This window comes from Kogia breviceps, chromosome 18 (assembly GCF_026419965.1).
Source record: "Kogia breviceps isolate mKogBre1 chromosome 18, mKogBre1 haplotype 1, whole genome shotgun sequence".
Taxonomy (NCBI): Eukaryota; Metazoa; Chordata; class Mammalia; order Artiodactyla; family Physeteridae; genus Kogia; species Kogia breviceps.
The window spans coordinates 31124554-31138624 of record NC_081327.1 but is presented as its reverse complement, the minus strand read 5'-3'; the positions used below and the strand labels follow the sequence as shown (position 1 = coordinate 31138624).

At 44.2% G+C, this 14071-nt stretch overlaps 2 protein-coding genes across 4 annotated transcripts in view; both read right to left on the bottom strand.

Moving 5' to 3' along the window:
• NLRC5 (NLR family CARD domain containing 5) overlaps positions 1-772 on the bottom strand; it is a 116897-nt gene extending 116125 nt beyond the window's left edge. Inside the window, exons 1-2 of the mRNA XM_059044007.2 lie at positions 460-772; positions 168-376 (exon numbers count right to left, since the gene is read on the bottom strand). The gene's annotated coding sequence lies outside the window, so the exon portion shown is untranslated. The remainder of the gene's footprint in view (positions 1-167; positions 377-459) is intronic.
• A 1299-nt stretch (positions 773-2071) lies between these two features.
• HERPUD1 (homocysteine inducible ER protein with ubiquitin like domain 1) lies at positions 2072-13906 on the bottom strand. Of its 3 annotated transcripts, XM_059043920.2 has the most exons (8): positions 13245-13906; positions 10100-10177; positions 9939-10013; positions 8476-8606; positions 6194-6316; positions 5298-5648; positions 3860-3965; positions 2072-2835 (listed from the first exon to the last, which is right to left on the bottom strand). In XM_059043920.2, exons 1-8 carry the CDS (start codon positions 13377-13379, stop codon positions 2671-2673), a joined length of 1164 nt encoding a protein of 387 aa, XP_058899903.1. In that variant the 5' UTR covers positions 13380-13906; the 3' UTR covers positions 2072-2670. The 3 variants fall into 3 exon arrangements, with proteins under 3 accessions (XP_058899903.1, XP_058899904.1, XP_066875347.1); XM_059043921.2 differs by lacking the exon at positions 3860-3965 and having other exon boundaries at positions 13245-13824; XM_067019246.1 differs by lacking the exon at positions 6194-6316 and having other exon boundaries at positions 13245-13475.
• Between the last annotated feature and the right edge of the window lie 165 nt (positions 13907-14071).

Below are 14071 nucleotides of genomic sequence, written 5' to 3'. Positions count from 1 at the left end.
GTTAACTTCCTTAGAAATGGGTAAAGGAGCTACTTCTGACAAAGATGACCTGTAACCTCTCCCTCTCAGTTAGACCAAAGATCCGCATGGCTTCTGATCCCCTCCCTGGCCATATAAAGAATATTTATCTCCATTGTTCATTATGGATGTATGCCATCACTTCTCACCATGCATCTGTTTGCTGCTTAGAATGCCAAACAAGATGTTGATTAATAGTAACAACTGCAGGGCTTCCCTGGTGGCGCAGTGGTTGCGAGTCCGCCTGCCGATGCAGGGGCCACGGGTTTGTGCCCCGGTCCGGGAAGATCCTACATGCTGTGGAGTGGCTGGGCCCGTGAGCCATGGCCGCTGAGCCTGTGCGTCCGGAGCCTGTGCTCTGCAACGGGAGAGGCCACAACAGTGAGAGGCCCGCGTACCGCAAAAAAAAAAAAAAAAAAGTAACAACTGCATTTCCCCAACCTTGGCACTCCGTTCAGTCATGGGCAGGTTCACAGAACAGAGGGGCCGAAGACCACACACCCTCCTTCAAAAGTACATCAGCATATTAAAGGCCCCGGGAATCCTGCAGTGAAGAAATCCACCAACTGGAATCAACCTGGTTTCCAAATTTACTTGATCATGGGCTCATTTTCTGGAGTGTTTCTTCTACAGAAGTAGGATTCAAGAAAACACACCTTGGGAAACGCAAACTTAAAAAGCCACTGTGGCTTGAGCTAACATTTGGAAATTTTTCGGTTTGTGCTTTTAGCTTTTTAACTGCTACTTAACAACAAAACCCAAACCAATAATTTCCTAAGTATTAACAGTGGTATGTAGTACATCCTTATGCTATATTTAGTAACAGTTGTGGAAGCACTGTTATTTCTGCCATGTCTCCCACCCAACAGTGCTCTTAAGCCTTGGCTCTTGTCTGAAGGTTCTTCTCTTGTATTAGTAGGGCTTGGGACAATCTGAATCCTTGTCAGCTGTCCTCAGGAGCACCATCTTGGAACTATTTTGGGCTGGTGGAATCTGGAGTTTAATCAATGCAACCCGACACCACAGGGAGAGAGGCCTCACTCCTTCAGAAACGGGAGCTGGGCACCGCCAGCTGCCTGGGGCTCCAGGCCCCTCTTCCAAACGATGATGCCCCTTGCTCTGAAAAACGATAGGATTTTCCACCCAACAGTTTTAAAAGGCCTTCCTATCAACTCTTAATGACCACTTTCATCAATCCAGCTTCATGGCAGGAGGGAAGTCTCATCTCTGCACTCTTGCTTCTGCTGTGACCCTTCTCTCCAGCTCCTCAGGCTTTTTCTGTCCCCTACTTCCTCACTTGTAAAACTATAAAACCTCCAGTCTCAAGTCACTTCCTCCTTCAAGCAAACATTGCCTTCATAACTCATCAAAAATCACTGCCTCCTGACTGACCATTCCTCTGTCCTGGAGGTCTGGTGTTATCTGAAACTCTATGCCATTTCACTCCTTACATAATTAACTTAGTTGGCTTTTTAAAGCACGACCATACATAAAACAGCTTTGTATCTACCCAGCATCTGGCTATGAATTGCTCAGTGAATGTTTATTTGATGTCAATGTGTCCAGTCACAATTCATTTAAATGATCATGACCATGACACAAGAAGCTGATTATACATTGCCCGAAACAACACTCCCAGGCCTTTAGCATTCTACTTACAGCACCACTCATGTTAAAAAGTACACAGCACTTTGCTTTTCAGATTAGTCTCAAAAATAATACTTAAAAGAAGGATTAAAGTCCAAAAGTAAGCTCAGCATGACATGTGAGCAGGTGAAAGGTACTTAATGCCACTAACTTTAAATCGTGGGAATTTAACTCTGATGGGTTACAACATAAGCCAGTATTGTTTAAATCAGGAAATGGGGGGCAAACACAAGCATAATCTTAGTAAATTAAAACTTTCGTGGCCTTACTTAATCTTCTTCATCAGTACAAACAGTCCTTTAATAAAAAGAAGCACAATATTCAGGTTACTCAAAAATCAGCAACTCAGCTGTTGACCAGAAATGATGGACACGGAGTAAACTGCTAAGATGACAGGAGTCTCTGCCAGGGTCACTCATAGTAAAACTTTATTGAACAGAAAACCCAGCAAAGGTTTTCACCTCTGCAAAGCTCCTCTTGGTTTAAAGTAAAGCACGCATTTTAAAAAGCAATTATACGTAAGTCTTTCCTAGAAAAGTCCTGCTAAAACATGTCTAGCAATTTCATTGATTATATAAAGTAGTACACTTAGTGTAATTTAAACATTCCAACAGGAATCAAATCGTACCAGCAGAACCATTTCTGCATCTATGACATCTATGTACAAACACACATGCAGACACACACATCTGGAAAAGTTCCTCAGGCATAAACATGCGACACTAATGCCTTCTACTTACAATGTCTATTAAACTACAACAATATATATTAAAGCTCTTCAGAATAAAGACATGAGAAGCCTTAGGCATTTTTTGTTCATCAATTTGTATCATGGCTTCACGCTTTACTTTCTGCTTTTGCAGAATCACAAAAGCATATCATCCTCTTTGTTGATTCTTTTACTAATTCTGTGCCATCGCCACGTCCAGGCAAGGAAATCTAGCCGGAACCAGATGATCCAGTCCATGCCCGCCAAAGCCTCTAGCAGCCAGAGAGCAAACCCCATCAGTTTGCTATGGCTGGGGGGCCTTCTGGAAGAAGAGAGGCAAAGAAAGTCTTGAAGACGAGCCAGGCTGTGCTCATAAAAGAAGGGCTGGTCTGCTCGTCATCTACTACGTCTCTGTCTGGAGGGAGGCGGTTGGGGTCTGCAATTTCAGGATCAGGGTCTTCCTACAGGTAATAAAACACAAGGAGAAAAGAGGACCGTGACAAGCACCCAATGTCAGGAAAGGGCAGAGTGGCTCCCTGGCCCCTTTCCCCATAAGCCAAGCCAGGCAGGCAGGACCCCGGGGACAACATCCCCGGCTGGACAGAGCTCCTTCTCCAGCCTCCATAGCACAACTGTGCTGGAACACTCTCAGAGTTTTCAATATTCCCGGCAGCAAGTATCCAATCAAATGAAGTACTATAACTAGATTTTCAACTACTATTAAACTAGTAATTAAGTTAGCCACTTCATTAAATGTGGATATTTTTCTAATTTTGGCAGTGTCCCGACTTAAAAGAAAACTAAAACTGGAAACACAGGATTCTAAAAACAGATTCGAGGGTGACACTTTATATTAAAAAGAATATCCTTCAGGATTATACATTAAACTGCTTTATAAAAATTCTATTTCTTTTTTAAAATATTTATTTATTTGGCAGTGATGGGTGTTAGTTGCAGCATGCGGTATCTTCGATCTTCGTTGCTGCGTGTGGGATATTTTAGTTGCGGCATGTGGGATCTAGTTCTCTGACCGAGGATCGAACCCAGGCCCCCTGTACTGGGAGCACAGAGTCTTAGCCACCGGACCACCAGGGAAGTCCCTAAAAATTCTATTTCTATATGTTATTTTCCAGGAAATCTATTCTGTGAGACAGGCTTATGTTCCTAATCCTTAATTAGAATAACTCTCCATTAGCAGTTTCCATGGTATAACATATCATTACTGAGAATGAACACTAAAAATAGTGAGTTTTAAAAAAACATTACTTATATATGCCAAAATGCAAATTGCCACATGACAAAAATACCTGATGGATTTTATGACACAATGTTTTAAAAATAGCTAATGCTATAAGAATAAATTTGAAAAAAATCTTGAAATATTGAGCCTAATAAAATGGTACACCACAAAGTATCTAAAGATTAAGGACTCGAGAGCCCGGTGTTTCACACCAAGATCGCTGGGCTCCAGTAGAAGCTCCATACCTGGAAGTTATTGTTGGGGTCCTGATTTGCAGCTTCCTGAGGAGGACCATCATTCGGGAAGTTCTGAACTGGCCTCTGTCGAAATGGAAACCACCCGACATGATGCCTTCAAAGGAAGCATATAAAGTCCATCTTAGTGAACATCAGAGTGACATGTACTCAAGAATTTAAGGGTCCTCTCAGTGAGATGAGGTCCCCCTCAGAGCAGAACCTGATTAGAAGCTCGCAGCCAGGCCCATCTGCAGAGACATTCCACCACACCGGCTCCTAGACTTTCTCACTGGTCGGTCTGGTTCTTGACAGGCACTATGGAAACTAGGCTTTATTCATTATCATGTGCCCAGCAACATAAACAGCACCTGACACATGGAATGTGCTCAATAAATACTCTTCATCTGACCTAAACCTTACAAATGAAAACCTGAACAGAGGGGGAAGGGGAAATACATACACAGCTGTGACTATAATATGTAATAACATAGTAATAAGATCTAGATTTGGTCACCTACATATATGATTCTAGAGACTATAGAATTTAAAGAATTAACTAAAAGTTGCATCTGAAAAATCCAATTAAACCCAAGTCTTGAAGCAGATATGACAAAATATAACAATGATTAATACTGGATATGAGTACTTAATGCATTATTCTAAATATTTCTTTTTTAAGATTTTTAAAAATTAAAATAAAAATCCATTTTTCCTATAGAGGAAAAATTTCTTCTGTCAGTTTTCACCACATACAAGGACATATCACTCTAGGCCAGGGTTTCTGAACTTTGGTACTGCTGACATACCAGGCTGGATATTTACTGTGGGCCTGTCCTGGGCACCAGAGGATGTTTAACAGCTACCAACCAGATGCCAGCAGGACCACCCCCCTCACCGTGACAGTCAAAAATGTCTCCAAACACCGCGAAACGTCTTGGGGGCGGGGGTAGAGGCAGATGCAAAACTACCCTGGTTGAGAACCACTGCTCTAAGCCATGGATAAAGCCAAATGCCAGGTTTGTGATGGATCTCTGGCCCTTCAGGATTATGCCACAGTCATTGCTGATAAAGGTCAGGACCTTTATCCTAGAAGGCAGCAGTAGCCTGATAAAAGATAAATATGTTCTTATTCAACACAAATACAATTTTCCTTTCCATGCCTCAATATAGCTGTTTTATTGTGGTTTATGAGCCTGGCAGGTAACTTAACTAGAGGAAAAGAAGAGAATGTTGTTCCTGTATTAACACAGGAATTGTTTTTGGCAATGTGCAACTAAGCCATCAATTCTTTGCACTGAAAATCCTAGAATGACGTACCATTTAAATACACCTCCTTAAATATTGACTGAGACTGCTCAAAAAAGAGGAAAACCTGTACTTGGTTTGAGTCACCACATAGTGTAATCTGTAGTAAAGGAAAAAAGGGAAAGCGAAATCATCTGCTTACAGGTACAGAACAACGGTGGCCCCCATGACCATGAGGAATCTGCTCAGGGAAGAGTAGAAGTAGAGGATACTGAGAAAAACGGAAAACGTAGCTGCTGAATAGGTCCAATCCAACCAATCTCGATTTATCTCATCATCTTCTTCCACAATAGGGCCACCCTGTGCATTCATCCTCAAATTCTGATTGGCCCCAGGATTAACCACCACTTGAGGAGCAGCATTCTGATTGGCAGGCTGGTTTTCAGCTGGAAACTGGTTGTGGATAGGCGCTGGAGCAGGCGCAGAGACCACAGGTATCTCTTGTGCACTTGGCGAGGGAACAAAAGCCCCTGATGCAGCAGTGGCTGCTAAGCTAAAATAAAAATGACAGAGGCAAATACTGTTGAGAGCAAGGCACCATGAAGACTTATTCTCATAAGCTCATTACACAGGGATCTTTTACTATTAAGTAGGCATATACAAACTTGATTTTTCTTTAACTTAGTGAAGAACTTCTTTACTAATAGTCATATCTATAAATGCCTTTTCTACTCCTAAGAGAAGCTGCTTGGTAAATTTCATCTGGAATTAAACTCCAAGGTCACCATGAAAACTGGTGCAGTAGCAAATTAAGATTTTCATAAAATGTTAAAGATATCACAAATTGAAAAGAAAAAGAGAGGAAAAAACATATTCTAAATAAAGTCATCGAACTATGGATCAGTCAGCAAACTATGCATCAATACACAAATCAGTAGTTATCATTTATACTCTATTCCACCCACAGAACAGGACTCTGCAGATAAGTGATGAAAACACACTCATCCCGCCCTTCCTAACTTTATGGGTAACATGGATGGGAGTTCCCTCAATTTCTGGGAGCCCTGGTCACACCCAGCATCGTGAGGAAAGACTCACTACTGCATGTAGTACTGCCGTGCGTATATCTGCTGGAACCAGGAGAGCTGCAGCCACCCATAGGTTGTGTAGCCTGAGAAACCAGGCCCCAGGCCTTGGAACGCCGGCTGGGCAGCTTCAGGCCTAATGAAAGATTTCAAAAAATGCTCTTTTTGAGTTGGTTTAGTATGAATAAATGAAAATTAAGTTTAAATTACAATCAGGAATTCAAAACAAAGAGACAGAAGATTGAGCTTTAAGATAGTTACATGTAGATTTCTGGGTGACGCACCTGTGTAATACAATCACAGAAAGTACTGACAAAGCCCCCCTCCCATGGTCTGGATCCCATGGGAAAACAAGAGCCCTCTGCCCAACACTGGGGGTCTCATGATGTCATCACCATCAGGTACAAACAAGCTGGACCTTTTCAGTCTAAGTGGATCCCCACCCATATTTTAGACTTGCTGAGTCTCACTGAAGGTCTAAACCCCACTACTCATTCTTTAGGGAGCAGCTCTAAAAAGTCACACCTCTCCGAAAGTCTTTTCTGCAGGAAATACTCCCTTCCTCCCAACACCCATTTCTCCCTCACCCCTAGATCTGAACTATACGGGGAGCAGAGTTACGTGTGGCACCACCCATGCATGCTTACTGACCACTTGTGCCCTGTAAGGACGCCGGGCTGTTATCTCACGGGATCCCCAACAGCCTTGTGGGGAGGGAGCTCTCCACCCCGCCATTTTACAGAGGGGAGCCCGAGTGCAGCTCAGGGAAGACAAAGGATCTGCATGAGGTCACTGAACCTGTAAGTAGTAGGGCTGGATTTGAGACCTGTTTGACACCAAACTCATGCTTCTATCATCCAGCGCAGCCTGGGGCAGGTGTGTGAGAGTCACCTCTGGTTTTGTGAGCCCTACACAGGGAACTCCTTCGGCATCACTTCACAAAATTCAAACTAACAGAACTGCAGAAAGATCAGGAGTTGTTATGTGGTCGTCTCTGCTGGTCAACTCCTATCCTTGAACAAAGTTATATGCACCGGCTGTCCAATAAATATTTGTTGGATGAAATCAAGTTTTATTATGGTAAAATTCATAGTCAGATATGAGCCTCAATTCTCAAATCACATAGCCAGAAAAAGGGAAGCAGTTTTAAGTGTTTCTATCCAATAATGAATTCAATTATCCACTTTATATGCTAGGTATGGAACTTAACCAAATTCCATACCCAGAGTATTTCTAAATTTGTATTCTAATACAAATTTAACCTTAATTTTAACCTTAACCTTTGGTTAAGGTCTTGGTACGATACTGTTTTTGATCATTTAAAAAAGATACAGTACATGGAAATGAGAAAATAACAATGTGCTTTTGTTAGCTCTGATGATGATGACACTGCAGATACGTAAAATAACTAAAAGGTTTTTAGAGTTATATCCTGAAGTATGTAGAAGTGAACTGACATAATGTCTGGGAATTATTTTTAAATACTTCAGGAAAAAATGGGAAGCAGGAATAGATAAAAGCAAGTATGGCAAAACTTTGATCATTATATAGAGATTCATTATACAGTTCCCTCTACTTTCCTGTATATTTGAAAACCTCTATTAAGAAAAAAACCAACTCTTCATTCCTCAAACACCTGACTTTATCAATAATCAGATATTAAAAACTACTAGGAAACGGTGGGCAGGGGACTCAGCGAGTAACAGAGTGTCAACTTGTAGTTAATAAACTGTTTTTTTCCCATAGGATCTTTCATAGTAAGGTGTTCTAAGAGCTGTGAAATCCGAACATCACAGCATTTAGTCGCATCTGGCTTTTGCACTAAAGAAAAGCTCTAATTGCTCCTTTTCTCCTAGCACCACCGACATGGTACTTGGCAGAGCATTTCTCAAACGATCCCGTCACCGATCCCGTCACCTTTTGTCACCCGCTGTTATGACAGACAAAGCACAAAGCCACTCGGCAAAGCAGCTGCACAGTGCTCACAACAGCTGCTTTTCTGCACCAGCACTAATTCCCCACCATGAGGTCAGCACAGTGTGAAGCACACCCACGTAGGAGGAGAAATGCCCAGATTTTCAGGACATGCATCTCCACTTTTTAGATGTTCCTAAAAGGCTATGTATTAAGGAAAGTTAAATACAGAAGAGATCTTTAAAGTGAAGCCCTTATAAAGCAAAATTTTGTCCATTTAAAAATTCTGTGACTATATAGTATAAACACAGCTTATTCTTAAGTTGGTGCAAATAATGCATATTCATGTTGTACAACCTGCTTCTTTATTACAACACTCACCTCGAGATATTCTCCCATCCAGAGGGAGAAGGGTTCCGAACAACCTCCCTTTGCCTTAAACCGTCACTTGAGGAATCCCCAGGAGACTGTCCCTGATTAAGACCAGCGGGCTGCCCTATGGATTCAGCAACCTAGATAAGTGTAACATGAACATGAGAACAAAAGGCCTGATGCAACTGTGTGAAATCAAGCTTCAAGGATTCTTTCTCTGTGAATGGCTTATGTCCCCAACCCTGACCCCTGAACTTGACAAAATCAAACAGATGTAGTGTTACGTGAATATTCTAAAATTTGTTCAACACAGTATCAATACAGATACTAAAAAAAAAATCCATATTTTTTCCTAGAGTAGCTATGCTGTAGTTTCACTAAAATCTCCCAATGAAGTTATCATTGGTGAGAAAGTTTCCTGTTAATGCTCTCTCTATATTTTTTTTTCTATACATCTTATGGTGTTAAATTTACTAAGAAATTAAATTTGACCAATAAGATTTATAAACACAACCCAGCCAGCAACCTAAAGAATTTCTTACACTATATTCAGATGTTTCAGGATGTACAGGTGTAATGCAAATTTAGAGTATCACCACATTAGATATTAATACTGTATATATGCATTTTAAATAAATTTATTTATTTATTTTTATGTTTGGCTGCATTGGGTCTTTGTTGCTGCGTGCCGGCTTTCTCTAGCTGAGGAAAGCAGGGGCTACTCTTTGTTGCGGTATGCGGGCTTTTCATTGTTGTGGCTACTCTTGTTGCAGAGAACGGGCTCTAGATGGGAGGGCTTCAGTAGTTGTGGCACATGGGCTCAATAGCTGTGGCTCCTGGGTTCTAGAGCGCAGGCTCAGTAGCTCCGCGGCATGTGGGATCTTCCCGGACCAGGGATTGAAACCATGTCCCCTGCATTGGCAGGTGGATTCTTAACCACTGTGCCACCAGGGAAGTTATCTTAATACCGTATATTTGAACTAACACTGTGAAATGAAAAATGAGGGATTTTGACCATCTAACATAAGCAAGTCTTAAGAGATCACTTGATAAAGACTGCAGCCTTTTCCTATCCAAACAATCACAATGAAAATTTCCAAAGGAAATATAGTCATTTTTTACTCTTTATAAAAATCAATGGTTCCTTAGAAGAAATTGATGATGTGCTAAATTCATGATTGCCTTGCTAGTTCGGTGATCTAGATACACAGCCACTATAGATCAAATCAAATTCCAGAAAAGAGTGTACTGCAGAACTCCACTTTTCCACTACAACACTAATGGAATAGTCTACTACTATTATAGTAAACTCTCACTTGTATTGATAACAGTTTCTTATTCCTGATTCTCACTGGGGAAGAGACAAAATATTATATGATAAAAAGACTTAAGAGTTTTATCCAACTTCCTTTATTTTGACCTTGAGAGTCTGAATGACACGAACTGCTATCATCATGAAAAAGCAGACATACCTTTGCGCTGGCTTCTGGCATTTTGGAAGGACTCTTCACACTGCACACCAGATGCAAAACATGCCGGTTTTCCTGCTGAAAGTAATAACGAGGTACTTCAGGACATGAATTCAACCTTGTTAGTGCTCAAAAACATTCAAAAGTTATATATTTAGTGATACCTTTGGAAGCAAGTCCCTGAGACACTGGTGATCCAACAACAGCTTCCCAGAATAAATTAACCTCTGGTCTTCTGGACGCTTATGGAAAGAAAGAGCAGCACAGATCAGCATTTAGCCCCCTCAAGTTCCCAACATAGAAGAAACTGTTTTATACAAATAATTTAAATGTGTGTGTTTTTCCCAGTATCATAGGAAAACATTTTTCCGAAGGCCCCATATACAAAACTTTTACTTAGGAAGTACTTAACTTTAAACTGATCTCTAACATGCAAACAAATTTAGGATGGCAAACTACCTCCAGTCCACAAAACCTATGGCAAGCTACCTGACTTCTTAACTCCCAGGGAAATTGCTTTCTGCCACAAAAAGCACAAATCTGGGGCTCCTACAGCAACGAACTTCAAAACTCAAAGTTTGGTCTCAGAGAAAACTCAAAGTCAGCCTTCCCTAAAACCACCTAAGATTGTCCCAAGATAACATGAAGCAATTCTAAATTAAGCCCTCAAAGAGACTTTTCCCAACATACAAATGCAGCTAAAGAGGAGAGACGGTGTGTGGTAACATTCCACACCACAACCCTATGAGATATTTAGCATGCCTATTTTAAGGCGGAAAGTCTAAAATTCACTTGTCTAAGGTCCCCTGCTGCTGAAGAGTCAAGATTCTGAACCCTCTACTCCATTCCAGTGATTTTAAAACCACAGTCGGGCCACACACTTTTATACAAATCTCATTTTGAAAATCCATTTTTAATTCCCTTAAAAACTGGACTTAAGGTTCTTCCCTGGTGGCACAGTGGTTCAGAATCCGCCTGCCAATGCAGGGGACAAGGGTTCAAGCCCTGGTCCGGGAAGATCCCACAAGCCGCGGAGCAACTAAGCCCGTGCACTACAACTACTGAGCCTGCTCTCTAGAGCCTGCGAGCCACAACTACTGAGCCCACGTGCCACAACTACTTAAGCCCGCGCGCCTAGAGCCCGTGTTCGGCAACAAGAGAAGCCACAGCAATGAGAAGCCCACGCACCGCAACGAAGAGTAGCCCCCGCTCGCCACAACTAGAGAAAGCCTGCGCACAGCAACAAAGCCCCAACGCAGCCAAACATAAACAAATAAAATTTAAAACTGGACTTAAATAATGGCTTCAAGTGATATATACCAAAGTCAGTACACCGGAGCTCACCAGCAACTTCTCAATCTACTCTTGCCAAAATAACCAATTATGCAAAATTTGGAATAAAGCTGCTCCTGCCAAGTAGCCCAAGATTATAAAGCAAGCTGTTTAAAACAAACAAAAAAATAACTGTACCTATTTATCTGCATAAATCAGGATTTTTTTGGGGGGGACACTGGGCAACTATAACAAACTGCAGAAATATATTGGATGCTGTGTTCATCATTGTTCTCACTGACTGAACTTCATATGTAAATGCTATAAACCTGGACTTGTAAATATTATTGTATAGGTGGGGTCCTGCATTGTATTAAAGAGTTTCACACTAGAAAAGGTCTGAAAACCACAGGTGCCCGTGATTTGAGGCTTGTTAAAGGCCTGAACCGACACTCTGCATCTTTATCCAGAAGGCTGATTTTAAAAAAAATATATTAAGCAAACAACTATTATAAAGTAAGGCTTCTCACATTAGAAAGCAAATGACGAATGTGCTCCAGCCAAAATTTTTAAACACAAATATACAGACCTGAGAGACCTTTCATTTACAACTTTGGATCCTCGGACTTAATAGGAATTATGTTCCTCACCCAAGGAAGCCCTCCTCCAAAACACCACCTTTTACCAAATGACGCAACTAGAGGCTACACCTGCTTTGCCAATTTGTGTACTTAATAGCCATCCTTGCAGCAGCACTGCCACCTGTTTCTTGGGAGCAGCTATGGTGAAATTGCAAATAGTGCCAAGGCGAATGCTAGAGGAATGAGAGCTTATTAACTAAATAAGCATATTTCAAAAGAACAACTCGGAAGGGAAACTCACTTCCACGTTCTTGACTATATGGAACAAAAACAACCTGACCCATAAACTACAACCTGACACGTTGCAACACTTCAGATAAGAAAGAACAATTTCACAATCTTGTCCTGCCCTGATGCCCTCTCCTGTTTGATGGAGAATTACAGTTGTGGGCAGTAAAGAACACTGTTGACACTTACATAATATTAGAGTAGAAAGTAAATACAGGAAGGTCCACCTCATAGCCTCCATCACGTGGTGGGGAGGGAGGGGGGCCCTAAGCGTGATGTTGACAGATGTGTCAACCAAAACAAAGCGAGGAAGTCTCTGCAATTGAGGGACCAGAGTCTTAAAACCCAGACTCCAGGAGATTACTTTCACCTATTTTCCTTCTAAATCACTTTTTACTGCAAAGTGCACCGGGCTCCTCCCTGGGAGTAAGCAAAGGCTGTGGAGTCCAGCTCACAGGGAGGGGACCAGGGCAGAAGGCGGACTGGGAGGGGAAGCGCCACGTCCTGTTCCTGGGTGTGGGGCCTTAAGGACACGCTGCCCGGGCGCTCACCATGTTTCTCTAGCCACTGGCCGGGCCTTGGCCCCTGCCCTCACCTTTCTGCAATGAGAGGCTACATTCAGAAAACTCATTTCGCAGCACTTATGTGTCCTTATTCCTACCCATCGGATGCATTCCTAACGAGGTACACCCAGTCACTCGGACGTTTTGGGGAAATTGAGGCTTGGAGGGTGAAATGACTCACTCAAGGTCAAACTGCTGTTTCAGCGGCTTGGCTAAGGCTGGAAGCCAGATCTAGGGGACTGGGAAGGGGTCTGAAGAGGTACGGCGGGAGTGTGACAGCCGTTAGAGTTTGGGGACCTAGGACGCGAGGTGACAGGGGAAGGCGGCCCGTCAGGAAGGCGGGACGATGGCGGCCTAGAACGAGGAAGTGACAGCCTCTGGGCCACGTCAGAGGGCGCCTACGGCGGCGGGGCAGAAAGCGGGAGACCACAGGCCTGGGAAAGGGGACCTGGGGAGCACCAGCCGTCGGGGGAAGGCCGGCGAAGCAAGAAGTTACAGGGAAAGGGGAGGAGGACGTGGCATCCCAGGGGGACGCGAGGAGGGCTGCGAGGATGACCGCCGGGGTTGGGGGAGTGCTGGCAGCTGGAGCCGGGGGCTCCTCTCACCGGGCGCTCGGGGTAGACGCGGCTCAGATGGGCCTTGAGGCGGCTCACGCTCCAGCTGCGGTCGCCGCTCAGCTCCAAGTCGCGGTGGCGCTGGTTGGGGCTCTTCACCAGGAGCGTGACGGGCTCGGGCTCCATGTCGACGGTGCTGTGGGCTCGACGGCGCTCCCAGACGCCAGGCAGCAAGTGTCTCCGCCGCCACAACCTCCACAAAAACGGTTCGCGTCTCTCGAGCGCGCGCGCCCGTCTCGGGGACCTTTTATAGGTACCCCGCGCCCGGACTCTGCGGTCAGAACCCTCTGTGGCTGCCACCCATTGGCTGGGGCGGAGAGCACTGCCCCAACGTGGCCCAATCGGTGCCCGGCTCCGTGGGCGGAAGGGCGGGCGGAGCACGTGGGCGCAGGCTGATGCAACCCGCCGCCGTGGCGTCACCCACAGTCGCGGCTGCGGCCCGGGAGCCTGGGTTCGGCGTCTGTGCTGGGGTGCGCGCGGCCCACGCGCCCCCCACACCCCGAGACACTGGCTTGCTCCCCGGCTCGGGTTGCTCACGGCGCTTTAGGGAGGGCCGACCCTGCCGACTCTCCGGTTTGGCAGCCTCTGCAAATTGTTTCCTCACAAAAAAGCAGCTCCGCCCTTTTGACACCAGTCCCATTTCCCTTTTCTTTCCCCGGGTGGCCCGGGACGTCAGGCCCCACAGGGGAGGCCTCCCCACCCCCATCCTGGCCTCGGCTCAAAGAACTGCTGGGGAAGCCCCGTTTGCGAGCCCACATGAAAGGGTGCCCCCGACGCGCCTTAAAAGGGCCAGGAAGAAGGGAGATTCTTCCTGGGGT

Coding starts and splice junctions, on each gene's coding strand:
- HERPUD1 (XM_059043920.2), bottom strand. CDS start 13,379: ATGGAGCCCGAGCCCGTCACGCTCCTGGTGAAGAGCCCCAACCAGCGC. Junction 10,014..10,099: donor TCAGGGACTTGCTTCCAAAG/GTATCACTAAAT, acceptor TATTACTTTCAG/CAGGAAAACCGGCATGTTTT. Junction 5,649..6,193: donor CGGCAGTACTACATGCAGTA/GTGAGTCTTTCC, acceptor TTTTTATTTTAG/CTTAGCAGCCACTGCTGCAT.